This window comes from Brachypodium distachyon, chromosome 3 (genome assembly GCF_000005505.3).
Source record: "Brachypodium distachyon strain Bd21 chromosome 3, Brachypodium_distachyon_v3.0, whole genome shotgun sequence".
NCBI lineage: Eukaryota > Viridiplantae > Streptophyta > Magnoliopsida > Poales > Poaceae > Brachypodium > Brachypodium distachyon.
This window is the reverse complement of record NC_016133.3, coordinates 4,623,640-4,648,855: the sequence shown is the minus strand read 5'-3', so window position 1 is coordinate 4,648,855 and position 25,216 is coordinate 4,623,640. Positions and strand designations below refer to the sequence as shown.

Below are 25,216 nucleotides of genomic sequence, written 5' to 3'. Positions count from 1 at the left end.
TAAGGGCACAAAAGACAACTATGAGCAAATTAAGCACCGGGTCATACATCGGCCATGCCAATAATACGGAACCGGATCAAATCACAATAAAAAACGGTTAGCAAGGTTATAAGATCAAGTACTCCGTATTATTACTTATACATAGCTGTCTTTTCAGAAGAAGAAAAAAACATAGTTAGCAGTAGCACGCATATCTAAATGTGCTGATTCTGACAAATATTGATTCGGAGCGATTTTCATCAGAAATTAAGAGCAGAACTGCTCTGTACTATCCATGTGATGGATGCACATCTCGTGCATCGCGTGTAGAAAAACTCGATTCCTCCGGTCGGCCAGAAGAGAAACCTTATCTCCGACAAATCAGTGCCGTCCCGTCACAAGATATGGAGCGCCAGGCCGCCAGGGCAAGACGTGTGTGCAAGTTGCAGAGGCATGGGTAATTTATACTCCCTCGTTTTCTCGAAGAATGGCATATAATGTTTTTTTTTACCGAACGTATTAGATTTCATTAAGACAAGATTTTAATCACAAATTATTATGTTAAGGTGTGGTTTATATGACATGAAATTAGTATCGCTAGATTCATTATCAAAAGTACTTCATGATGCTTGTGGTTTCATGTCATATAAACCACACTTTAACATATTAATTTGTGGTCAAAACCTTATCTTAATGAAAACTAATATGTCATTCTTTGAGAAACGGAAGAAGCACTAAATCAACCACATTTATTGTGGACCGGAGTGAGTAGGATTTTACAGTACGTCAAATCCCACGAGAAACATGGTAGTTAGGGTTCAGCCTAATAAAAAGTAGAGCTAAAGGTGTTGATCTTTGATGCTCATTGACTTTCGTGACTAAGGAGATGCCTATGTGGGACTATTTGATATACCTGAGTTGCAATTTTGGGCCTCCTAGTCTTCACGTGAGCTAGCGCATAATCAACCCTTTTTTTTAATGAAAACTCATATGTCAAGCGTCTCTCCCTCTCTCAGCCTACTAAAAAGCAGAGGTAAAGGTGTTGATCTTCAATTTTCATTGACTTTCGTGAATAGGGTGATGCAGATATGGGACTCTTTGATACCTGAGTTGCAATTTTAGACCTCCTAGCCTGCACGTGAGCTAGCGCAGAATCAAACTTTTTTTTTAATGCAAACTCATCTCTCAAGCATCCATCTCTCCCGTCGAGCCTCTCCCCGCATGTCGCCCTTTCCTCGTCTGTGCATTGCCGGCTGTCCTCCTTCTCCTCTCCATTCCGTCGAAGTTCCTCCTTTGCCGCAGTCCCAGCGTTGGCGGCAGTGACGCCGATACCCACTTACGCGCTCATGTTGCCGCCCGTGATAAGGCCCTCCCTGCTCAACCTCTCCTCCCGAATGCATCTCCGGTGTGCAAGGTACACCAAACAATGGGCCGCAACTCGGGTTTTCATCCCAGCTGCTAGATCCCCATGTGAAGCAAGCAATGGCTGTTAGGACAACAAAGACACCCTAAATGACATGGCGCGAAACTTTAAGTGAAGCCAGATGTGACATTTTCCACTTAATTACGTTGAGAGCCATTGGATCTAGCATGGACGCAAAGGATGAAAGATAATGTTTATTTGACGGACACGAGTTCTTGTAATTTGATTTATGCATCATCATATTCTCATTTAGATTACCCGTAGCATGAAGGAACGAAAGTACCTGACAGTTTAATTGACGGGCACGAGCTCTTGTAATTTGTGCGTGTCTCTCCGGTGCTTGAGGTGTAGGTGCTGTAGGGGCTGCCGTTGTATCTGTAGGTGTCATGTCCTCATCAGAAAGAGTTTTCAATATGAATCTAACAGTATATCTTTTGTGCCGCAATAATCTCATATTACCAATGCAATTTTTGATCGAAGTTTGGCATAAAATTCCACTTGGCTCTTATAAACCCAAATGAAGGGAGTATAAGAAGACAATAGCCCAGCACGTATAGGTTTGTCATCCGGAACTATTACCCTCTGACCTGACGACGGATTATATCCCTGTCGGTAACTGACGGAGTAGCCAACAGGAATATATATATATATATATCTTTTGTCGGTGAACACACATGCACATTGAAATATCCCTGTATAGATATCACTGTCGGCTATTCCTGTCGGCTGGCACACAGGGGTGCTATTCCCGTCGGTTCTCAGCCGACGGGGATATTTCTGTTTGTGACGGGGATATTCCTGTTTGTGGTAGTGCCTACATGTCAATATATACACAAGAGCTGTACTATGTTTTCTTGGGCCAAGACAAATTTTGACCGGTAATCAATCCATTAATTTACTTGACATATTAATATTTGTAATATGCATAGAGTAACGTTTAATTAAAACTTGGACCAAATTAAGAAAATAAAATGCATGACCTCTTGTATTTTCTGAAAGCACAGCTTGACAGATGGAATGACAAAGATGGCGACCATGCATGCATGCACGTTTATAATTCCCCGATCGACCAATACACACGCCTGTTCGAAGGGATCGACTAGCTAGCTAGCTAGCTAATAAATTATGCATCCCGGAGCAGCTTTTTGGGCGACACGGCCTCTATAGCTTCTCCAAGCGGCCACGCAGCCTCCAGGAAGTATTCCCCGTGCTTCACCTTCTGCGCCACCGTGATCTCCTTCGCCGGCTCCAAACCTGCATCCAGCAAGTAATTAAATTGATTCACTTGTTAACCCCGGTCCAAAATCAATTGATCGATTAATTAGCCTCAAATCTTCTTAATTCACTGATGAAAAACAGAAACTTTTAAAAGTGAAGACCGAAGATGAAGATGCATGATATGTTGAGTGTGTCTTTCCAGGTGGTGCTCACCGAATCCATCGACGAGCAAGGAGTACTGGTAGACGAGGTCCATGCAAATGTAAGGCGCGTCCGAGGCTCGGACACGCGTGTAAGCAGCCTTGGTCTCCTCGAAGCTCATCGCGCAGATCTTCTCGGCGGCGGCCCCGAACGCCGCAGGGGTGGTCTTCCCGCTGGCAGCCTCGCCGTCGATGAGGCCAACCTTATATAATTTCCGGCCGCCGGCCGACGGAGACAAAAGATCGACAAGTTCAGGTTACTGAATTAATTTCGGATCCAAACCAAGCAATTCATTGGCCAAATTAAATGGATCGATGCCAGTAGTAGTAGTACCTCCGAGGCCACGTAGTAGAAGGTGGAGGTGACGTAGAGGTCGGTCTGGCCGGCGCCGCCGCCGCCGTTCCAGGCGCCGTTGAAGGTGCAGTTCTTGTGCTCGCAGGCCGCGCCCAGTTTCAGCGCCTTGGTCACGTCCTCCCTGCACTTGTCGTACGCTGCTCCCTGCAGCGACGCCGTTGCGTCGAATTGCTCTCCGTTGTAGCTGTATTCACCTTGGAGAACATATAAATGGAAAAAAATATTCATGTTACTGCTCTAAGTTACTCTTCACTCTGACAAAATGACCAGCCTTAACAAAATGACCAGCCTTAACAAAAGGAGGATATGGCTGCGTGCAATTAACATTCATTACCAACGAAACCGCGCAGCATGCAGTAGCTGACCGGTCCGTTCTTCGCCTTGAAGATCTCTGCGCGAGAAGCCATCGCACCGTAGTGCAAGTAACTGCAACACGGATAGATTGATTTAAGGCCTGTCTATATTTCTGCTTTTCTATAAATATTTGTTTAACCAATATTTTTCGTTCAAGCATTCTTTGGGATGAACTATACATATATTTCGTTCAAGACCACCGCAACCACCTCTGGGTTCTCTGCATATCATGATTTAGTGCCACTATAATTATTTTTAGATTTGTTGGTACATTTCTCGTGCAAGAATATCATCATGTCCAAAATCAATGGGCACCCTTTTCGCAAAAAATATATTATTTAATGGGCATTTAGAACCCATGTACACGTACGGTGCTTAATTGAACATTAAAGAACTCCACTTGGCCACTCTAAACTAGTATTGGCTTGGCTTTCTGAAAAAAAGACTGACACCGAACCTCTAAAATATCTTATCCGGGAGACCAACCTCTTTGACAGTTTGTGGAACGGCAAAACCGCTCCTAAAATTCTTCAGAAAATGCGAAAAAATATCTAAGTTGTCGTGTTAAAGTATATATACAAGTATTTTCTGCAAAAATAAATAAAATAAAAGCTAGTATGCCCATCCATGACCTGTGCAAAAAAATGAAATAAAATAATTAACCCTTACGTTTGCCAAATAAGCATATTTTATAACCAAATTTCACATATACATGTATGTTATTTCCTCAGACTTTAAAAAATCTAGGTACGTATGATTTTGTCCTTCTAAAAAACCGCCCGGGATTGAAGTGCTTCGAGGTATGATAGTTTAGACAGTGAGTGACATGAACCAAAAAAAATGATGTACTCCAGGAAAGAATTGAAAAGCAAATACATATATAGTTTAAGCGAGAAAAATGGACTTTATCCATGAACACTTATACTAACTTAGAAATCATAGGGCCATGCATCATCGCACTAGTGATCGGAAAGAAATTAAGGTTATCGACAACACAGAGGGGGGTTCGGCCAAACCTGTGAGCGTAGATATTATAATCCCTTCCTTTAAGATACTCTTTGGTAACGTAGGGATCCTTCCCGTCGGGCACCACTGGCGCGGCAGCAGCAGCATCTTCAGAAATGGCATAAGCCATTTGCACAGACCCGCCTCCAAGATCAATCACGCCTACCGTCTTCCCGTAGTCTCCTCCCAGTTTATCCAACAGATAATTCAGAGCAACCTATATGGTACAATGTATCAGAAGATAATTCAGATCAGTTCATCTGAATGTGATTATGTACGGCTGTAAATATTGTAAGATACGGTCGGGTAGTAGTGTAGTACCCATAGATAAGATCCTTCTTGAGATCCCTCAAGAACATTGATCCAGCTAGGATCGTACTGAAACTTGCTCTTGGTGTGGATAACACCCCTGACCTGTTTTAGAAAACAAGTCACCTTTTTGTTCCCTTGTTGCTTCAAGCATCGTAGATGCCATGGCAGCTGCCATCTTTATTTAAAATGGGAGTAGAACATGTGTGGTTAGCTTAAGTTGAAAGTTTTACCGCTTCAAGGATTTGCTCTGCTTTCTCATCTCCGATAAGTCTGAGTCCAGCCGTTGCCTGCACATTTATGCAGAGGATTTTGGTTTCATATACTATCTGAGTTTCAGTTTTGTCGTGATCGATGATCTCACATATATAAAGTATGAACCATGTTCAGACACAAGTATTTCCGTTATTAATTTGTTTGTTACGGACCCCTAGTTTGACGGCCGTTCTTCTCATGAGCCACCGGGGCACGACGCTCTTGGCCTTCTGGAGCAGAGGAAGTATGGAGTCGGCAGCTTCCTGGGGCCGTCCGGCGTACGAGCTCAGCCCCGGTTCCACCTGCACGCATAAACGAGCCAAACTGATGAATAAAGATGGCTGACATATATTCGCTCTGTACCATACTTGTCGCTATTTTTGTAAATCTGAACTAAAAACAATGACAAGAATTACGGAACGGGAGTGCATATAATCCATGAATGCGCTCGCGTCATCTGTAAGACTGTAAGTGCGTACCTTGGCGAAGACCTCGATGTCATGGCCGATCTCGACGAGCTCCATCTCCGTGTCGAACCTGAAGACGTGCACGCGCGTGCCCGTGCTGCCGGCGTCGAAGATCACCGCGTACTTCCCTCCTGCAGCAGCCGCAGCCGCCGCCAGCTCGACGGTGCTGGCCTTCCGGCCAAGCGCCGCTGCCTCGGCGCTCGAGGCCAGCACGAGGAGGAAGAGCGCTAGGCACGCCATCATGCCGACTACGGCAGGAGCCATTGCGAGATCGATGCCGCTGCGCTGGTGCACTACTGCGATCTGCCTGAATCCTGAATTCCTGATTGCTTATTAGAGTGGACTGCAGGGGCAGGTTTTAAAGGGCCTGAGACGGACCACCAAGCCGGCGGGCAATTTTTTTTTTCTTTTTGGGTCTCTGGCATGATTTCAATGCAACAGAGTCTTTAACTCTGAACTGAGCTATCCAAAATTGATTGACTTCGTAACCAACAATGTTTTTGACGATACGATTATTTTTTTGCACGCTGTGTTATTATTGCTGTGTCAAGAAAAGATTGTTGATGGGGATGTTTGATCTACTCCCTCCGTTCCAAATTAACTGACGTGGATTTGTATAAGAATCGTCAGTTAATTTAAGACGGAGGGAGTAAGTTAAGATCTGAATGATCTAACGAGAGTTTACCGGTGCTAATGGTATATTCTAAACTCGGAAATTATGCTCCGTATGTGCAATGATCTGACAAGAGTTGGCTTATCATCATACTCGATCAATCGCTCTCCACGCTTAACACGCCCCGTGTTTATATATTCTAACGGGGCTGGACGGTGCGTGGGCCTGTAAAGTTCTTAGGAAAATAGAAAATAGTTTAATTTGACCGGTGCGATGCGGACTCATGGCAAAGGCCACGGAAAACCGGCAACGTTTCTTTTCGGCAAGACACCGCAAGGAAGACCAAAGAAAATCAATTGGCCAACACCTCCATGAAAACTCCCATGCCTTCTGCTTTCAGATTAGTCTTGCGGGCCATCTTGGAGGATTCCTTCCGTTTAGTTTTTTGAGGGTAGATTCTCTTTTTGTTTGCTTATTTTCAATTACATTTTCTGTGGCACGCGGTCTACAATTTTTTTTCTTCTTTCCTTCTAGCACTGTGTTTTGTTCCTCCTTGGTATTGCGTCAATGTCCCTTTTGTTTGTGCAGCAATTAATCTGACATGTCCTTTTCCAACAAAGAGAGAAGATGGGGATGAGAAAAGACACGTGAGGAGAGAGAAGAGGAGATAGCGCAACGACGAGATGTGAAACGGTCGAGAAAGGAAGAGAAGAAGGAAAGCTTGGGTTGGTGAAAAAATTAAGAAGAGCGTATATACCATTTGTGGCCAATTCCACTGACTCTCAATCAATGCTAAACCTTCGTGATGCCTATGTAATCCACACCGACCGTATCAATCAAAACAAGTTTTATAATGATTGACGATTTTACGGACCGTCCAAGCTAATTGATCTAACGATGGAGCAATAGGAAGTACTGGAAAGTACCAAAATTAGCGAATTATTTTTTTAACTAAAAAGAATTAAAGAATCGTCTGATTTATTTTGTGTGCGATCACTCCGTTGCCGTTTCGCGGTGCACACATCCAACTACCCCTGGTCCCCTTCCTCTCCCAGTCTCTCACACGGTCACACCGGTATCCATCCTCGTCTCTCGATGCAGCCGCCGCTCGCAGTTCCCATGGCCACTGCAGCTCCGCCCACCCTCGGCCTCCCCCTTCCCGCCGGCGCGCCCCAACTCCGCCCAACCCCTAGCCCGTCCTGCCACCGCTAGCGTGCCCCACCGTCGCCCCCACCCCAGGCCTCCTCCGTCCCGCCTCCGGGCCCACCCCCGGCCTCCCCCGTCCCGCCGCCGCGCCCCAGCTCCTCTGTCCGCCGCACCCCTAGCTCTTCGGTCCGCCGCGCCCGCCGCTCGTCCTTCCGGCGGCGCCCCAAGATCCTATGGCCAGCCGCGCGCTCTAGTTCGTCCGTGTCGGCAAGCTCGCGTCCCCCCGCAAGCCAACAGCTCGTCGTCTCCTCCCTCTCCCCATGCGCCGCCACCGAAGACCAGGCCGGTTGACCGGATCCGTGCCGTCGCAGCAATGGGCGGCCGTGCCCGGCGTCCAGACAAGGAACTGTTTAACCTCGCACTGCAAATATGAGACGGTTATGACTTAAGTGAGTCTAAGAGCATCTGTGTTTAGCTGCTGACTCTCTCGTCAAATTGATTTCTGATTTTGATTGAAAACATGCTGGAACAATATTTTTTTTCATTTGTATAATATCTGATCGGATCGCTTACAATAGCATAAGACTTTATCATTATCTGTCAACTTATATGGTTTTGAGTGTTCTTTTACATCTCATCTAACGTTGTAGGGACCATGGATGTGCATCACGCGCTCGATGAGATGGACAAGGTGCACCTGGAGCGGGAGGAGATGGACAAGAAACGAAACAAAGAACGTGCAGCCGTAAACCCGGTGATAAAGCATGAGCGTGAGAAGATGGACCTCAAGATGAAGCATGTGGATGCAGAGACGGATAAGAAGTTGATGTTGGAGCTTCAAGAAATGGACATTAAGGTAAAGCAAGAACACGCAGCCCTGGATCAAGCATTGAAGCTAGACTGTGATAAAATGGTCAAGGAGATAAAGAAGATCCGTAAGGACATGGATCAGAAGTTGCAGCACGATCGTCAGGAGATGGATTCCAAATCTTTGCCAGAGCAACTCCGCATGGACCGCATGGAAGCCAAGATGATGCTGGACCGTGCGAGGATAGCTCCAAAGGTATATTTCTATTTTTAATACTTCCTTCATCGTGTCACCAGAAGTGATACCAAAATCAGTTTATAACCATTGTAGGCTACCACTGACCAAATACAGTTGCATATCCCTCCACCTGAAGAACCGGTTTCATATTTTCTCCCGGTAAGTATGTCGAAATCATGTATGGACATTTTTATATTGTGGTAAACATTATGTAATGGGATGAATAAATGTTATATGTAGGAATGAAGATGGCATGAATGAAGAGGTTGCTTATCTTGCAAATGTTCTACATTTTCTGCTACCTTACTTCTATGTTGATCGTAATACTTTTTATGTTTCTGGACAGGGCCAATTCGACCATTTTACTTCATGGGAGCCCATCGATAGATGGGACGAAGGGCACACGCACGAACATGGATCATCGCAACGAACGGAGCAACCTGCATCGAACTCTCATAACAAGGCATTGACTTTTAGCAATGGCAACGAGTACATGGACGCAGAATGCGCGCCGCATTGAGAGAGAACTAGATGATGTTTGAATGGGTTTTTAGCACAATCTGAGTTTTGGACTACTGTAATACCTCGGGCCTATATCCTTAATGACATTTACTTCAGCTTTTGTTTTCCCAAAATATGTAGCGTTAACACGCAGTAAGATCGGAAGTAATTGCTTCACTTTATGCGATTGCTTTTATGGGCTATTTTCAGCCAGTGAACTCTAGTGAAACAGGTAATAAAGCTTCTTTAGCAATTTGAGTAGTACATGGTTCCTCTGCTGTTATACATCAGTACAAAAATGGAAATGTTCACACGAAAAGTTGTCAGGAAACGTACACAAAGATCTCAAAGTGAATTAGAGAATCAACGAACAGTACAGTGAAGCTTTATCTGCCACCGAGACAAACTACAGCAGCAGACATCTGTTTAATGAATCACCTGAAGGGTCATGCTCCGCTGATGAAATCTATAGCCAGGTAGACATGAAATGCATACAAGAGAACTCAGAAGAATACACTGGTTTACATGGATAAATGGAAGGAACAAACAGCAAAAAATATTCTGCACATTACAGTCAGGGCTATAGCTACCTAAAGCAACATAGTTATAACCAAACAGCTATTGTACATGACCGGCAACTAGACTACAGGTCAGTAACACTAGAGTCAAGCCTCTTACATCAGCAATAAGTGCATACAAAACTGCATACAAGTAGTACTAGCAGCAACTCTTACATCAGCATCTCCATCGAAATGAGCTCCAGACAAATTGAAAATAGGAATGAAGCTAGTTTTCTATGTAGGATCTTTTCACCACCGCAGGATTCAGGAAGTACCGCTTAAAATATTTTCTTTCCTAGTCAGAGCTGAAAATATTGGCAAACATGTATCAGTTGACGAACAAAAATATACAAATTAACTACAAAAAAATCATTCAGTAAAAAAGAGAATGGATTCTCTGTTTTATCTGAAAACAAACAGTAAGTAAATAGAGAATGGATTCTCATAAACAGTAAGAAAGTCTAGTATGAGAACTAAAAATAACAATGATCAGATTAAGAACTAAAGAATCAGCGATGAGGAACCCAAAAAACTAAAAAGGTTGTTGGCACTCTCTTTTTTTGGGGCTCGGCTGCAGATGTTGTACTCAATTCTGGGCACATTTCTGTTGTAATTGGCAGTAATTTCTCTCTTGGGGAAATTATAATCAGTTCTTTTGGGGAAATTATAATCAGTTCTCACTTGCTTACAAGTTGCATCTTGCGACTAACATGCATCTATTTCTTATAAAAAAAACTGGTAAAGATCATGTAGCACTGCTCACTCTAATGTGCACTTCCAGTCAAAAGTTTCTATTCCTTTTCAGAATTTTTGTTAACTAATATTTCTGCTCTGTATAATTACTAAACTTATTGGTTTTACTCTCTTTTCATTATGTGTTGTATGTAGTCACTAAAGATGTGATTAATCATGAGGTTACCTTATCGACTTGTATAAGATCTTTGAGGGACAAAACACAAACAATGCAGTCTGACCTGCACTTGCTTGATCGGCTAGTGGTTACACGTATACTAATTAGCAATCACATACTCTACTTGGAACGTCAGTACATTTAGGCATGTCGATCGTCGAGAACTCGAGATCGGTATAACTGTCGATCAACTCAGCAAATCATGCCTGAAACTCTCAAAGACATTTAGTTAGGCGCCAGGGCCTACGATCGATCGAGTTTTCATCCAATGCTCCGTCTCTTGCAAAAGCAAGAACGAACGTACGTGCAACAGATATACTCCCTCCGTTCCTAGTATTTAGGAACGGATGGAGTATTATATACAGTATATACGATCTTATACGAATAGAAACTGAATCCAAGCAGAAACATAAGGCATAGACAGCAAAGCTAGCATACGCGTACGTACCTCTGGCCAGAAACATCAAAAGCGCTCGGCGATCGAGTGTGTAGATCGAGCTCGCTTGGCCAGCTCTGGAGTCTGTAGCCGATCGGGCGCCGGCCACCACCTCCGCGCAAGCGTCGCCGCGGACGCCTCGAGCGCGGGCCGCAGCCGCTGATGCCTCAGGCGCGAGGCCCGGCCTCGGGCGCGGCCGCCCCCTCCGCGCAAGCGCCGCCGCTGACACCTCGGGCGCGGGCCGCCGCCGCCTCGGGCTCGGGCTCGGGCAGCCGCCGCCTAGCTAGGGTTTGGGGCAGGCAATAACAAGGACGGGTGAGGAGAGAGCGGAGAGGAGATCGCGAGGAGGGGAGACGAGATCGCGAGGAGGGGACAGGTAGCGGCCGGTCGTGGGGCAGACTCTACCCGTAAATTGAGCAATAATTAAAAACACAGATCAACGACCACAAATAATTCTCGCGCAATACTGAAAAGTACTCGCCAATCACCGTAAAAGAGCTCGAAAAAAGGATTGATCAGGTGGTTGATAGATGCGGTAGGTGTAGATGACATACGCATCACCGGGATATTTGGTATTGATTGGGAGCCAGCGGAATAGGCGACAAATGGTGCATACACGATTCCTCTTAATTTTTTCACCTTCTCAAGTTGGGAGCCTGGCTTCGTGGGATAATTAATCAGACGAAAGAAGATTAAGAAAAAGTCCTCCAAGTCACTTATTTTCGGACGGAGCGAGTATAAAAAAATAACATCTACTTTATACAAATCCAAGTCACTTATTTCCGGACGGAGCGAGTATAAAAATTCTATCATATACCAATAACTCATATCTTACATATTCCCTCCGTCCGGAAATAAGTGACGTGGATTTGTATAAAAATCTGTACAAATATACGTTATTTATTTTGGGACTGGGGAAGAATTTTTTTCAGTGGGACAAAGTCACAAAGACAGCCGCACCGGCTCATCCGCGAAGGCCACGAGCCCACGAGCATCACGAGAATGACAAAAATCGATGCGAAATGCACGGGAAGAATGTGAGTCCAGCCCCCAAATCTGACTCCACTCGGAGAAGGCATGACGGGTGGCGGACGGTGTTCATCCTCGTCGTCGCCGGCGTGCGAGTCCAGCCCCCAAATCCGACTCCACTCGGAGAAGCCATGACGGGTGGCGACGGCGTTCATCCTTGTCACCGCCGACCCTCGCCGACGGCATGGGCGGTGGACATCGTCTCGGGGGTGGGGCACCTTGCCCTCTTCACGCTAGACGCGGGGTTCCTCCTGCTCCCCCGTTAGCCTTCGTCACCGTCGCGCCTCCTCCTCCGACTACCTCTACTCGGGTAGTCGGGTGCTCGGGGCGCGGATGCCAGTCGGACGCGCCCTCCCCGTAACATGCCGCACCGTGCTCCCCCGCCCAATGAACACGGTCCTCGCGCTCCTCGATATCATTGTGGACTTGTGGTCATGTGCGGTGCCACAGCCGCGCGCCCGTTGGAGGAGTTACGAGTGAGAGCAGTTACGAGCTGTTCATGTGAACCAATCCCCCTTTTCCCATGGTATTTTAAGGCAAAACGAGGAGTTATGTTTTCTTGCTGAAGCGGATGAAGCAGAAACTCGCGAGAGATACACATGAGGCTGGGATCTCTAAATTAAGCATGTTAAAAGGTGTCCATCGTTTGGGAGCCCCCTAATTTTAGAAGCCTTTTCTCTTTTGTCTCCTCTCCACAATTCTGATATAGGGACCTTGCAGGCGTTGGCTGGGTGGGGCTGGAGATAGATCACCGCCTCCTCTAAAATTTTATTTCCGGTTGTTTCATGTGAGGTACCGCATTTTTCTTCCTCAAATCCAGTTCTATTGCATTTTAGTTTGGGGTTAAATTTTCAAACCTGGAATTTTTATGTTTGGTGAGAGATCATGTTTCCCCTTCCTACGTTCATTTTCTGGTCCCATTTGTTTGTTATAGAGGATCCTTTCATGCAATATTATTTGTTCTATTTCTCAAATTCCTTACCTTTTTGTATGTTCATTGTTCGTCTTTAATTATTTTCTGAATTATTCAATGCCAGAGATATATATATATATATGTGTGTTCTTTTTGCTGCAAATGCATAATTCTTATAACCATTGGCGGAGGACAGAAATTTTTTGAGGTACGGCGAATTCATATCCTAACACTATGAGTTAAAATAGATATTTTTCTAGGTCTGCAAAATATATTTCAATAAATTTGTTTTTTTTGGATTTTTTAGGATGCATTTTTTTGGTTGGTACATCTTATGATATATCTTCTAGTAATACTATATGTCAAATCAACCATAATATAAAAATCGTAAATATTAATATCTATAACATAGAATATATGACAGTTATAATGATTTGCAAAAAAATATTCAGTGGGGTGAGTAGACGATCAACAACTAGGAATGGCACCCGCAGGGTATGGGTACGAGTGGTGCCTTCCCATACCCTTACCCCCTCCGTTTGATCTTACCCGTTATCCGTACCCATACCCGGCAACGGGTACTGTTTTTCCCCATACCCGTTACCCGTTAGGGTAGACGGGTACCCGCAGGTAAAATGTTAATATTTAATCACATAGTCGTAAACAACAACATATTTATTAGAAGCAACAATATACTTCTTAAAAACCGCAATTATCATGTCACAAACAACACTACATTAGCATAATATTAACAACAACAACAACAACAACAACAACACATAAAAGACAATGTGTCGTTAAAAATAGCAACACATAATGACAAAAACTGCAGCACATTGTGAGCCTATCTTCTCCGTGAAGATTGCACCCATACACTAGCTATCTAGTATATGGGTAAACGGGTACATGGATATGGGTTACGCATTCCCATACCCATACCCGCTCTACCTGCTGCGTATGGAATTTTTTCCATTTACGTACCTGTGGGTAAAGTTTTTGGCCCAAACCCGTGCCCTAACGGGGATTTACCTGCCGGGATGGGTACCCATTGCCATCCCTAGTTGTCAACAACTCAAATCTTTATAAGAGTAAAAATATAGTTATATTTTGCTTCCAAAGATATCTTCATACTTACCGACCTAAAAATATCAAGTAAATATTTGGCTAATAAACAACGCTCTGAAACATAATATCTACTGTCATTAAGTAATATAATTCCCTATCGACTTTCATTAAGCAAGAAATATGATTAAAGTTAGGACAATTAAGACATCAATGAGCAATCATACATGGACATCAACAGTAGATAGCCGAAATAACTAAGAGTGCAGAAGTTGCGTCTCTCAGAGAACCAGTCTTTGCAGGCTATATCGTCGTCGATTGCGCAAAATCACGTTGGAACGCTACGCACACCACCTCAGAAGGCTGGCTGCCAATGTAGGCAACAACTGACTCGTCGTCACTGCCTCCTACAACGTCTTTCTCAGACCCTGTCCAAATGCATAGCTTGGCAAGTCATCGCCATCATTGCTTCTAATGATTAAGAGTTAAATTAGTTGAATTTTGCAGATTTATTTTATACAAAAGCGCAAATACAAATTCTAAAAGACCAAACAAGTGTGCATCTAACAACAATTTAATAATTTGTCTTAACTTGATGCAACGGTTACGTCATCTAACACGACTTTGTCCTTATTTCATCTATGTATTCTTAAACATTACGAGTATTCATGTTATTCTCATTTTACTCTTTGGATAGTTAGCCCAGTTATACGGTGCCGTGACTGAATCTGGAAGAGTCGGGTTTCATGAGGTCGCATCCGGGCCAGGCCCGTTTAACCTTAGACCTGTCCGGCGTGATGGCCACCTATTCCTATACCCCCTCTCCTCCTCTCTCGCACCCGACCGTTTCTCCTCCTGATGGACGGTCTTCCTCCTCGCTCGAGAGCCTCCACCGCAGGTTCATCTCCCCTTCGATTCTCTCGCTCCCGACCGTTTCTCCTCCCATCACCACACGAACGGATTCCGCTCTTTAGATCCCCCGTTTCATAATCTTCCCCAATTCGTAACTGAGGCGAAAATCAAGGTAGGGCGGCCGCCCTACCTTGCCCTACTGGGTCCTCCGTCCGTGTGTTATAATTGTTTGTCTGGAGCTGAAAGAAATGTTATGTAATGCAGGGTGCTCCTCCTGGGTAAATGGGAGGAAGATATCCTCACATGCTTTTGATCCTCTTATTTCTTCATGGAACCAATGCTGCTCTAGATGCTCCAGTACCGAAATGGCAGACTCTGGAAGGTAAACATCTTAACCTTTTGTTTGCTTTCTGAAGTTTCAATTGTAAAGTCTGTTCTTTCACTCAACCAGTTTGGAGCCAAGATTTCTGGGCTGGGTAGTCAAAAGTTAGAATTTCTTTTGTCCCAACTCACTAGAAAACGTACAAAATAGTGCCAATTAAAGTACAAGTTGAATAATTTAAAAGTTAAAATATATAAGAAAAATATATACTCCCTCCGTTCCTAAATACTTGTCGCTGTTTTAGTGCACATATTCCCTTAATAAATCTAACCGAGCAATCATTCATATGTGGCTCCCCGTGTTTCTTAACTTATTTTCCATTGTCATTGAAAGAAAAGACTAACATTTGCACTTCATACAGGGATAGTTAGCACAAAATTTGAAAGCTTGTAAACAAATTCATACTGAATGTGCTTCTTTGTTTCAACAAGTGTAATAGAAAGTTGGACAATACTTCTCACCATTCAAAACAATTCTTCCATATGCATATAGGCAAGTGACAATAAACACTAATAGTGGATTGGGAGCTTTCAACAATGATCTTTTTAGATATCCTTAATGTGAAACTGAGCAAGTTTAAACAAAAGCCCGTTTAGGGAGCTATTGAATCGAGAGGTAAAGAGGTCCCCTCTATCCGAGGGCAGCGGCGCCCCTTGAATCAGCTGAGCGTGGCAGCGGCACATTTTGCTCTCTCTGCTCTGTGCATATGCTGCTGCTGCCTGATAGTACAGGAAGGATAGAGAGACAAAGTTTTACACCGAGTGGGCTCTCTGGTCTGTTAGGAGTGTCTGATGCCCATGCCCAGGACTTACAGGAGGTGTGGGACAGGCTGGTAGAGGATTATTACATGTGAACATGTGCCCAAAGTTATTACCAAACTCCTATACATAAACTGACATTACATATACACTTTTTTTTTGTACACAGTAACGGTTACCCTTGCACCGCAGTGGCGCTGCCCCTGCGCTCTATCTAGTATTTTGATTTTCCACTGCTCTGAATGCTGCTAATCATTCTATCATTGTCCCACCAGGTCGTCCTCCTCTAGTCATTGCTCATGCTGGGTTCTCTGGCTTATTTCCTGACTCAAGCCAGCTAGCTTACCAGGTTGCAATGGCAACTAGCTTGCATGATGTCATTCTGCACTGCGATCTGCAATTGTCCAGTGATGCTATAGGCTTCTGCAAAACTGGCTTGAGGCTTGACAAGTCAACACTAATTGCCGAAATTTTCCCTAAGAGGGACAAAACATACAAGGTGGGTGCAGAAGATGTGCATGGATGGTTTTCTGTGGATTTCACCGCCGACGAGCTGTCTCACAACGTCACATGTAAGCAGGCAAAACTCTTGAATCTTTTAAAACTCCAAAGCGAAAAGTTATGCACTTTTATCCGTGTTCCATGAAGATTAGAAATTTTATATTATGAAGAGTGGTAAACACCTAAGTTTCTTCCATATTTGGCATACATAAGGTTGAAACATATCCTGGTCTCCTTGGAGGTGAGCTCTTTTAAGACACTCCAACTAACCTCTTATAGGAGGTAAGAGTAGTATTTAATCTTAGACACCATTGATCAAGGCAGGATAACTTTGGCTATGTGAGAATTCCACTGGCTTAGTTAAGTTTTTTGGGCGTTAAAAACGGATGGTTTCTTTTGGACTTAGTTATCCCTTTCCAATATTTCAAAGATCTTTGATATATACTACTCCCTCTGTTCCTAAATATAAGATGTTCTAGCTTTGTCCTAAGTCCCAAGTTTCTAGAAAATTCTTCTAACGTCCACAACTCTAAATTAGTTATATTAAATCTGCCATGATATATATTGCCATTGTATACTTATTTGATATTAGGTTTGACTTAGGACAAAGCTAGAACATCTTTATATTTAGGAATGGAGGTAGTAGTAAAGACACCAAAGTTTTTGATTGTACCGCATGGACGGACGGTTTACATGAATTATATATATTATATATATCTATATACCTTCTCTTGTAGAACAAATAAAGTAATGAAAAATGTCATATTAGTTCTATTTCAAAATTAATATTTACTAGAGATAATGTGTTTGATTATGTTTCCAATCTCCTATGACATACATCTAGACCAAGGCGTGCACTCGAAGCACTATCTTAGCACATGCACCATCTGGAAAGCTAGCTCAATATATCGATAACGTGGAGGATGGTCGGATGATCCGTGTTAAGCACATTAATCTATTCGCTTTCATGTTCCTCAACAACGTACTACCTATTTGTCTGATTGACGACACAAATTATTGTTTGTAAGTTCCAAAAGTACTAATCGATGTGTTACTACTAATGACATGAAAACTATTTTGTTACATAGTCTAAAGAAAGAGTGACACATGTTTATACACGGGAGCTTGCTAATAATTATTCCAAAATAGAATAGAATCAATATGACTGATTAGGCTCATTCTTCCCTTATTTATACATGCTTTACTATTATTTACTTCCTAATTGGTACAAGGTGCAAAGTCCATTTTAATCTTATGCACTCATTCATAGACTTTTACCTACTATGATGTAATAGTAGGTATGAGTCACCAGATCACACATAGTTAACAGTTTATATTAGTTTTGGCTTATCTTAAAATTCCTCTTGCCATTTAGCTTCTGAAACGAATGTTGTTGTGAAATATTGACGTGTCATGTTGTTTGATCATCTCTCAGTGATGCAGAGTATATTTTCTCGCCCAAGCACATTTGATGGCAGCATGGGAATGTATACGCTTGATGATGTGGCCGAACTCCGCCCCCAGCAGATTTGGGTTAATGTAGAGGTAAATAGGATTTCACTAACACTCAAGTTCTCCAAGGCTCCCTTCTTACTAAACCATGTCTTCTATCTACTACAACTTCATGTTTTTTTGCAGTTCGACAGTTTTTTTAAGGACCACAAATTAAGTACCGAAGATTACCTATTAGGATTACCAAAAGAATATCCTATCACTTACATATCCTCACCAGATATTTCATTCTTGGAAAGTATCAGTGGAAAGCTTAAGGGCAAGACTAAGATAATTTTGCGGTGTCTCTATGAAAATGTTACTGAGACTACTGTTAAGAAAAAATATGGAGAAATTGTGAAAGATCTGAAATCCATTAAGGCCTTTGCATCAGGAATTATGGTCCCCAGGAATTATATTTGGCCATTGAATCATGAACAGTACTTGCTGCCACCTACTAGTTTAGTCAAAGATGCACATGCCCTAGGGCTGGAAGTGTATGCAGCAGGGTTTGCCAATGATGTATTTACGAGTTACAACTACAGCTATGATCCTGCCACAGAATACTTGCAGTTCATAGACAATTCAGACTTCTGTGTAGACGGTGTGCTAACAGACTTCCCGCCCACTGCATCAGGAGCTATCGGTAAGAACTATTCCATGTGCTAAGGGCATATCTGGTTGATGTCTAACATTGCCACAACTAACATTAGGCAAATTGGGGCTGCCACAAAAAGTTACACATGTTAGGAACATATGTATTAGTTTCTCCCTCCGATCCATAACAAGTGTCTTGGATTTAGTACAACTTTGTACTAAATCCAATATACTTATTATGGATCGGAGGGAGTATCATATTTTATCTATTCCTTGATGACATCTTTGAGGATCTTTGCAGCGTGCTTGGCACATACCAAGGGAAATGTTCTTCGCCCTACTGATGGTAAGCTGTCTCTCTTTTTACGTCACAGTATTCACTTTGCTAACTCATCATCATCCTACGATCTGCTAATTTCTATTTAACACTTAGACGGAGAGAGGCCATTCATTATAACACACAATGGTGCAAGTGGTGTCTTCCCAGGCTGCACGGACCTTGCCTACCAACAAGCAGTGAAAGATGGTGCAGACATAATTGATTGCCCGGTTCGGATGTCAAAAGATGGTGTGGCCTTTTGCTTGGCATCTGCAGATCTCACCAGCAGCACGACTGCGGCAACCACTTTCATGACAAAAGTTGTTACTATCAATGAAATACAGAATAAATCTGGCATTTTCTCATTTGATCTCTCATGGAGCGAGATCCAAAGCGTGAAGCGTAAAGAACAACTAAATTGCTTCTTCATATATTCTTTCTTCCAAAATGTCATATATATGCATGCACTAACATCTTTCTTTTTTCCATCTGATCAGCCGATCTTATTGGTCCATATGCTCCGGTAGGCCTGAAAAGAAATCCTGCAGTGAAGAATGCTGGCAAATTCTTGACTTTGACCGAATTCCTTGACTTCGCCAAGACCAGCAATGTCTCTGGTATAATGATCGAGATAGAGGTAACATCCATTTCACCTGAAATTATCGTTTGCTCCTGTTATCTCCGTCAATCTGCTGAACCAAATATTCTTTGCTGAGAGCAGCATGCTTCATACCTTGCTACCAGAGGTCTTGGCGTGGTAGATGCAGTCACCAAGTCACTGGTTAATGCGAGCTACGACAAGGAGGACAAGCAGCATGTGCTCATCCAGTCGGATGACTCCTCGGTGCTTTCAGCGTTCAAGAACTTCCCAACTTTCCAGCGGGTCTTGGTTGTTCACTCCGTAATAAGTGATGCTTCTAAGCCTTCAATCGATGAGATCAAGGAGTTTGCGCATGCAGTGAGCGTGACCCGCACTTCTCTTGTTGAGGTCAATGGCTTTTTCCTGACAGGGTTCACCAATTTGGTGGAAAGGCTGCATGCTGCAAACATCAGCGTGTATGCTGGTGTGCTCAAGAATGAGTTCATGAACCTTGGGTTCGACTATTGGGCTGACCCAATGATGGAGATCGCTACATACTCTGCATCACTGGCGGTCGATGGGCTTGTGACTGAGTTCCCAGCCACTGCAATTGCATACTTCAGTAAGTACCTGTTTGACACTATGAACATTGAACACTTTTAAATTGCAGCAATACGGAAGAGTTTTTCAGCTCAAGCACTCCCCACAATTCATTGTGAAAGTCGGTTGGGAACATCAACAATTGCCAGAGTAACAACAGTTTTGATCTCTTCTCTGAATGAATTGCAGAGAGCCCATGCAGTGATCTGACCCTGAACCTGAGCTACACAATCCTGCCCGCAGAACCTGGTTCTCTGGTCAGCCAGGTGCCCCCTGGTGCGCTGCCTCCCGCACTCCCGCCAGCACCCGTGTTGGAACCCGCCGATGTTCTTGATCCGCCGCTGCCGCCAGTCTCCGTGAGCAGCCCTCCAGAAGCGACACCGAAAGCAGCTGATGACAGCGCCTCTGCAGCGAGCTCCAATGTCAGCAATTACCTTCTGGTGGTTGGCATTGCTGCCTTCTTGTCCTTGAGTTTCCATTGATCCTTTCTCCTTGACTGGCATTGTACTACCACATGTTCTTTATGTTTCCTCCTCTTGAACATACTCCCCCCGATCCTAAATTGTTGTCGAAATATTACATGTATCTAGACACTTTTTAAGTATAGATATATCTATATTTGGACAAATTTGAGTCAAGAATTTAGGATCTTCTGTAACATATTGTTATTTAAAATAGATATATTCTCTTGAAACCTGCACATAAAATACATATCAGAAATTCTTACCTGCTCACATGCATGTTTGGATAATAAGCTGTTAGACAGCTCAGGAAACTGTATGGATCCAACTGTACTTTGGGGTTCTATTTACATTTCCACTTGGCTCTTCAAAATTACTCTTGAACTTCTTTTCCTCCCTTTTTTCGAGGCACTATAATTTGCCATCTGAAGTAGTAATAGAACGATAATCAGGAAGCAAAAAAAGGTAAAACTAGAAAACTGGACGGAATAATCAATTACCCCCTCCGTCCAACAAAAGATGTACTCCTCTGATCCTAAATTCTTGACTCGAATTTGTCCAAATATGAATGTATCTATTCTTAAAAAGTGTCTAGATACATGTAATATTTCGACAATAATTTAGGATCGGAGGGAGTATCAAGTTTGCCAAAATCTGTATGTATCTAGACATCACTTAGTGTATAGATGCATTTAAATTTAGTCACAATTGAGACATCGTTCTCGGAAAGAGTATAAAATTTTCAGGGTTCCTGTTGGGAAAAGAAAGAGAAAGAGTTTCAGAACCATGGCATATTCCATTTCCAGTCGACCGTCTTCCCCTCGCCCTGGAGGCTGGAGCAACCACCAGCCTGCTTTGGCGCCACACAAACGTGCGCTCCTAGTCTGGTACGCCTCCCCTCATGGCGACGGTCGCCGCGCATCTCGGCTCCCCTCCACCGCCTCCTCTTCGACTCCCCGGCCGCCGCGCCACCTTCTCCACCGGAGCTCGCCGTTCCGCCACCGGCCGCTGTCGCATTACGAGGTTGGGGTTTCCTTCTATTGGAGCTGCTTCTGACAGGATCAGGGTATGAGAGCGATGCGTTCCTCGCTCGGTAGGTGTTTTTGTGCAGGTGGCCTAAAATTTCGGTTGCCCCAGTATTAGGTTTTTTTAGAGTACGCTCTGCTAGAGGAACGGCAATTTGTGGTGAATAGCTAGCGCATCCGCGAAGACCGTGTAGTGTAGTTCTTCCTAAGATTCCTTACATTTATTGCTGAATTTAAACAATATCTGGATTGTTGTGAGCCATCTTCTGCCGATTCAGGGTCTCACTTGCTTAAATAATACTCCGTAGAAAGGTGCTCCGTTGGAAATTCATTTTCTTAACAGGTCGCGCAGGTTCTCCCGTTTGGATTCATGGACCACAAAGGCGTCAATGTCTGGCGCGGAGCCTTCTGCTGGTGGCGATGATGCGAGTGAGGTTGTCGATGTGCTGGAAGTGGAACCTAGCAATCCTGGTGCTTCTTTCCTTGCGAAAGTGGCAGTTGCTCTGGGTGTTGCAGCGACGGTTACCGCGATATCAATCTTCATGAAGCAGCCTTCATCTGTTCCATCTTTCAGCATGCCACAAATTGTTGATGCTTACGCACAGTCAGATGCAGCCACAGCGACAATTGGGTATACATTTTCTCTATTTGGGAAGAAGGTCATAATTCCGGAATATACACCAGGGTATGTGCATTTGACATTTTTTGTGTTTTTTTCTTCTGTTATACTCATGCTAAATATTGTGCTATACTATAGAGACAGACACTGAAGTATGATATTTATATTCTTGACACCTATCCAAAAACCACCGTGAAATGTCAAATCTATTCCTCCGTGAACTGTGATTGACTACATACCGTGTGCAATGTATCATGTATGGATACAATTGCTTTTGGGAATGATTTTGTAACTTGCAGGCGTCATTCCCTATATAGAGCTCTTGTCCATCGTTATAACAACTAGCTTCATTTTGACCTTTCTCCATTGTAAGGTTTCAAAAACATTACCATTTGTCACTGCAAAAATTATTTGACAGCTAAATATTATTCCCCCGATCCATATTAATTGTCGAAATATTACATGTATCTAGACGTTTTTTAGGCATCGATACGTCCAAATTTGGGCAAATTTGAGACAATTAATATGGATCAGAGGGAGTAGTTTTTTAATTGAAACTTCTTTAGATACATTGGATTTATATTTTCTTTTTTCTTCAGGTGGGTCTACTTCTGGTTGCTCATGGCTGCTGGATTTGGACTGTTTATTAGTGAAGAAGCTTTAAACGTTTGGGTCTGTCCTCTGTAGTCTGTACTGGTACCTCAGACTATGCTCAACTAAGATTTGTGCTTGATTTTCCATATGCTTGGACTCCGTATACAATTTTGTATCAGTTATCGTGGTTTGATTTTTTTATGCGTAATGACTTTTTTCTTCACAACATAGGTTGGGATTTCCTTGTCACGCACCCTTTGTTTGGACGGAACTTGGCAATCTCTTGTTAACTCATTCTCGATGAATGCATCCTATATAATTTCTACAGTATTGTGGGTTTACTGGTATGCCCGTCCTGTGTCCTCTTTTTATTAATCCTTTATCTCAGATGATACTACACCACAGGCTAACGTGGACAGTACCATAAACCATCCTTTCTTGCAGGGGTGTTTGTATCAGTGATATGGTTCCATTCTATCTAGGGAAGCTTTTTAGGCAAACAAGAGCATCTGAAGACATATATAGCAAGGTTAGGCAAGGATTTATTAAGATGGAAGTTTCTTACTTTAAGATGAATTGTTAACATTGCAATAATATTTTCTATTTTTGTAAAATCATGCGTTGTGCTTTATAGGGGGTCTAATTGCATTTCTCTTTGTAGCTTGGAATTGGCAAGGAGAAAGCCCTAAGCGTATCCCATGCGGTACAAAAGTACGGGAACCTAATTGGCTTTGGTATGCATCTGAAAATGAAATAGCAGTTTCTCAATAATTTGTAAAGCTCTGGGTAAACAGCATGTGTTGGAAATTCCACAAAATGCACCTTATGAATTGATACACAAACCACACAGAAACGATCTCGTGAGCATTTTTAGTCATTGGTATCTGTTCCATCTACTGTAGTTGAGCGATTTTCGATCGGCGTACGCAATCCGACATCATTTTTAGCAGGCGCAGTGGTCAGTCCTTTTTCAGACTTAGCTCTTCATTACAAATTTCAACAAATATACTGCTCATGAATCCTTTTGGTTGTCATTGACATTATTGATAACTATAAACAGGGTGTATCAGCAGACTGCTATTTCGCTGGAGTTTGCTGTGGCTGTCTATTTACTCTACCTATCCAGGTAAAAATGACCTTGTCACCATATTTTCCACAAGACCCCCCCTTTTTTTTTGCTGCTTATCAAGTTACCTAGTGACCACCATGCTTCAGCAATTTTGATTTTACAACACAAAACTTACCTCATACTTACGAGCGAGAACCTGTCAATTGTTACTCGTGACATTCAATATGTTTCACTGCAGCTAGCACTCGGATTTCTCCTCAGAGAACGCCCGGTGGTCGCGCTCGCAAGCGTTGCAGCTGCCGTGGTACATATTCCATCCCCCGATCCCACCCCCCACAAATTCCCTCTTCCCCCCTCTGATCCAACCAAGCATGCTCCCTTTGCAACCAGGGCATCTGGACCGTGTTCCCTTACGCAGCGGCGGCGTGCACGGCGTTGTTCCTCTACCTCCGGCAACGCAAATCCGGCGGGCGAATGCAGTGATCCATTCTGCATCCAGAACGGTTCCTTTTCACACCCCACACCCCATGCATGGTGCCTGCCAACTCACCCGACAGACTCCTAGAGAACTTCACTTGGGCTCTCGGATATACTAGGCCTGTAAATTTTCAGAAAACTTTTCGATTACTGTATAGGCGTAGGAATTATTGTACAGTAGATTCTTTACTGCTGTGCACTGGCATTTCCAATTTTCCATTCTAGCGTATGAAGACCTGTCATTCTTGTGCTTTCACTAGATTACAAGCTCCACGGTACTAGTCTTCAGTTCTCTCTCTTGTATTTTTACTTAACTAGAATCTTAAAGTGCCAAAGTGATTTTGGATGCACGTGCCGACGTGCACTCTTACCCGGTTACCCCTTTGGCACGATACGGATCCAGCATAGACATGCCCCCCCCCCCCCCCCCTCTCTTTTTTTTTACACGGTTAGGCATGGCTGATTGGCTGGGTGAGTGGAGCTGGGCTCAGTAAATTAGCAAGTCACTAAGCGGACCTAAAATTGATATAGCGATAAGCAAATTTGTTCCATGATCCCATCTGTTGTGTAATAAGTATACATTTATCGATATGCTATCCTTACGTAAGAGTGTTGAAGTATAAGTGTATTGTCTATTTTTTTTCCCATGAGGTTGAACTTTGGGTGAACTGATGCGGTGCATGAAACTTTTCATGATACTAGAATCAAGAGGTCTTGTCATACATGAGGGAAAGTTGTGAAGTATAACTATATAAGCGGATCGCTCTCTTTTCTCCATCACTTTGAACTTTTGGGATGATTTTATAAAAAATACATGAGGTACCTTACCAATATAAAGCACAGTTAACTTCATTTGTAAAGATGCTATAAAAAAATTTCATTTATAAAGATTATCATTAAATAAAAGGTGCTACACACAATAAAAATTGCGAAGCCGGAGATATAACAGTAAGCTGGAATAGTTGTTATCATTAAGTAAAATCATATCATAAAAATTGCGAAGCCGGAGGTATGACACTAAGTGCCAATTTTAGTACTGTAACAGTGAAATAGTTATCATTAAGTAAAATCATGTCATAAAATTTGCGAAGCCAGAGGTATGACACTAAGT

The 25,216-nt window shown here is 43.2% G+C and overlaps 4 protein-coding genes and 1 long non-coding RNA gene across 14 annotated transcripts; 3 read left to right on the top strand and 2 right to left on the bottom strand.

Moving 5' to 3' along the window:
- Positions 1–2,286: 2,286 nt before the first annotated feature.
- On the bottom strand, positions 2,287–5,908 carry LOC100834806 (probable apyrase 3). The gene is made up of 9 exons (XM_003570904.4): positions 5,578–5,908; positions 5,272–5,400; positions 5,077–5,133; positions 4,856–4,948; positions 4,546–4,751; positions 3,510–3,601; positions 3,155–3,369; positions 2,834–3,023; positions 2,287–2,656 (listed from the first exon to the last, which is right to left on the bottom strand). The coding sequence occupies exons 1-9, from the start codon at positions 5,827–5,829 to the stop codon at positions 2,526–2,528; spliced, it is 1,365 nt and encodes a 454-aa protein (XP_003570952.1). The 5' UTR covers positions 5,830–5,908; the 3' UTR covers positions 2,287–2,525.
- A 1,223-nt stretch (positions 5,909–7,131) lies between these two features.
- LOC104583447 lies at positions 7,132–9,073 on the top strand. 6 transcript variants are annotated; one of them, XR_002964708.1, is made up of 5 exons: positions 7,132–7,773; positions 7,975–8,387; positions 8,447–8,528; positions 8,610–8,634; positions 8,716–9,073. XR_002964708.1 is itself a non-coding variant. In XM_024461005.1 (5 exons), exons 2-4 carry the CDS (start codon positions 7,980–7,982, stop codon positions 8,613–8,615), a joined length of 480 nt encoding a protein of 159 aa, XP_024316773.1. In that variant the 5' UTR covers positions 7,139–7,773; positions 7,975–7,979; the 3' UTR covers positions 8,616–8,634; positions 8,716–9,073. The 6 variants fall into 6 exon arrangements, 5 of the variants coding, with proteins under 5 accessions (XP_024316772.1, XP_010233937.1, XP_024316773.1 ...); XM_024461005.1 differs by having other exon boundaries at positions 7,139–7,773; positions 8,463–8,528; XM_010235635.3 differs by lacking the exon at positions 8,610–8,634 and having other exon boundaries at positions 7,138–7,727; positions 8,463–8,528.
- A 254-nt stretch (positions 9,074–9,327) lies between these two features.
- On the bottom strand, positions 9,328–11,168 carry LOC104583446. The gene is made up of 2 exons (XR_731180.3): positions 10,789–11,168; positions 9,328–9,735 (listed from the first exon to the last, which is right to left on the bottom strand). It is a non-coding gene; the product is annotated as an uncharacterized LOC104583446 (long non-coding RNA).
- A 3,446-nt stretch (positions 11,169–14,614) lies between these two features.
- LOC100827169 (glycerophosphodiester phosphodiesterase GDPDL7) lies at positions 14,615–20,592 on the top strand. 2 transcript variants are annotated; one of them, XM_010235630.3, is made up of 10 exons: positions 14,615–14,678; positions 14,897–15,014; positions 16,048–16,344; positions 17,709–17,818; positions 17,912–18,410; positions 18,663–18,707; positions 18,795–19,082; positions 19,178–19,317; positions 19,402–19,882; positions 20,050–20,592. In XM_010235630.3, the coding sequence occupies exons 2-10, from the start codon at positions 14,915–14,917 to the stop codon at positions 20,340–20,342; spliced, it is 2,253 nt and encodes a 750-aa protein (XP_010233932.1). In that variant the 5' UTR covers positions 14,615–14,678; positions 14,897–14,914; the 3' UTR covers positions 20,343–20,592. The 2 variants fall into 2 exon arrangements, with proteins under 2 accessions (XP_010233932.1, XP_003570935.1); XM_003570887.4 differs by lacking the exon at positions 14,615–14,678 and adding an exon at positions 14,743–14,804.
- Positions 20,593–21,102: 510 nt separating this feature from the next.
- Positions 21,103–24,475, top strand: LOC100833279. 4 transcript variants are annotated; one of them, XM_024461000.1, is made up of 10 exons: positions 21,103–21,344; positions 21,699–22,031; positions 22,565–22,637; positions 22,791–22,903; positions 23,004–23,088; positions 23,221–23,293; positions 23,462–23,517; positions 23,620–23,685; positions 23,867–23,932; positions 24,019–24,475. In XM_024461000.1, the coding sequence occupies exons 1-10, from the start codon at positions 21,223–21,225 to the stop codon at positions 24,109–24,111; spliced, it is 1,080 nt and encodes a 359-aa protein (XP_024316768.1). In that variant the 5' UTR covers positions 21,103–21,222; the 3' UTR covers positions 24,112–24,475. The 4 variants fall into 4 exon arrangements, with proteins under 4 accessions (XP_024316768.1, XP_024316767.1, XP_024316766.1 ...); XM_024460999.1 differs by having other exon boundaries at positions 23,999–24,475; XM_024460998.1 differs by having other exon boundaries at positions 21,690–22,031; positions 23,999–24,475.
- Positions 24,476–25,216: the final 741 nt, after the last annotated feature.

Bases quoted from the DNA above. Each gene is read 5' to 3' on its own strand.
- LOC100834806 (XM_003570904.4), bottom strand. From the start codon at position 5,829: ATGGCTCCTGCCGTAGTCGGCATGATGGCGTGCCTAGCGCTCTTCCTC. The intron at 5,401-5,577 runs GTACGCACTTAC...TTATGCGTGCAG, and splicing joins ACATCGAGGTCTTCGCCAAG to GTGGAACCGGGGCTGAGCTC. The intron at 5,134-5,271 runs GTCCGTAACAAA...ATAAATGTGCAG, and splicing joins GAACGGCCGTCAAACTAGGG to GCAACGGCTGGACTCAGACT.
- LOC104583447 (XM_010235635.3), top strand. From the start codon at position 7,980: ATGGATGTGCATCACGCGCTCGATGAGATGGACAAGGTGCACCTGGAG. The intron at 8,388-8,462 runs GTATATTTCTAT...TAACCATTGTAG, and splicing joins GTGCGAGGATAGCTCCAAAG to GCTACCACTGACCAAATACA. The intron at 8,529-8,715 runs GTAAGTATGTCG...GTTTCTGGACAG, and splicing joins CGGTTTCATATTTTCTCCCG to GGCCAATTCGACCATTTTAC.
- LOC100827169 (XM_010235630.3), top strand. From the start codon at position 14,915: ATGGGAGGAAGATATCCTCACATGCTTTTGATCCTCTTATTTCTTCAT. The intron at 17,819-17,911 runs GTAAATAGGATT...GTTTTTTTGCAG, and splicing joins AGATTTGGGTTAATGTAGAG to TTCGACAGTTTTTTTAAGGA. The intron at 19,883-20,049 runs GTAAGTACCTGT...AATGAATTGCAG, and splicing joins CACTGCAATTGCATACTTCA to AGAGCCCATGCAGTGATCTG.
- LOC100833279 (XM_024460998.1), top strand. From the start codon at position 21,223: ATGGCGACGGTCGCCGCGCATCTCGGCTCCCCTCCACCGCCTCCTCTT. The intron at 22,638-22,790 runs GTCTGTCCTCTG...TTCACAACATAG, and splicing joins AAGAAGCTTTAAACGTTTGG to GTTGGGATTTCCTTGTCACG. The intron at 23,518-23,619 runs GTCAGTCCTTTT...AACTATAAACAG, and splicing joins CATTTTTAGCAGGCGCAGTG to GGTGTATCAGCAGACTGCTA.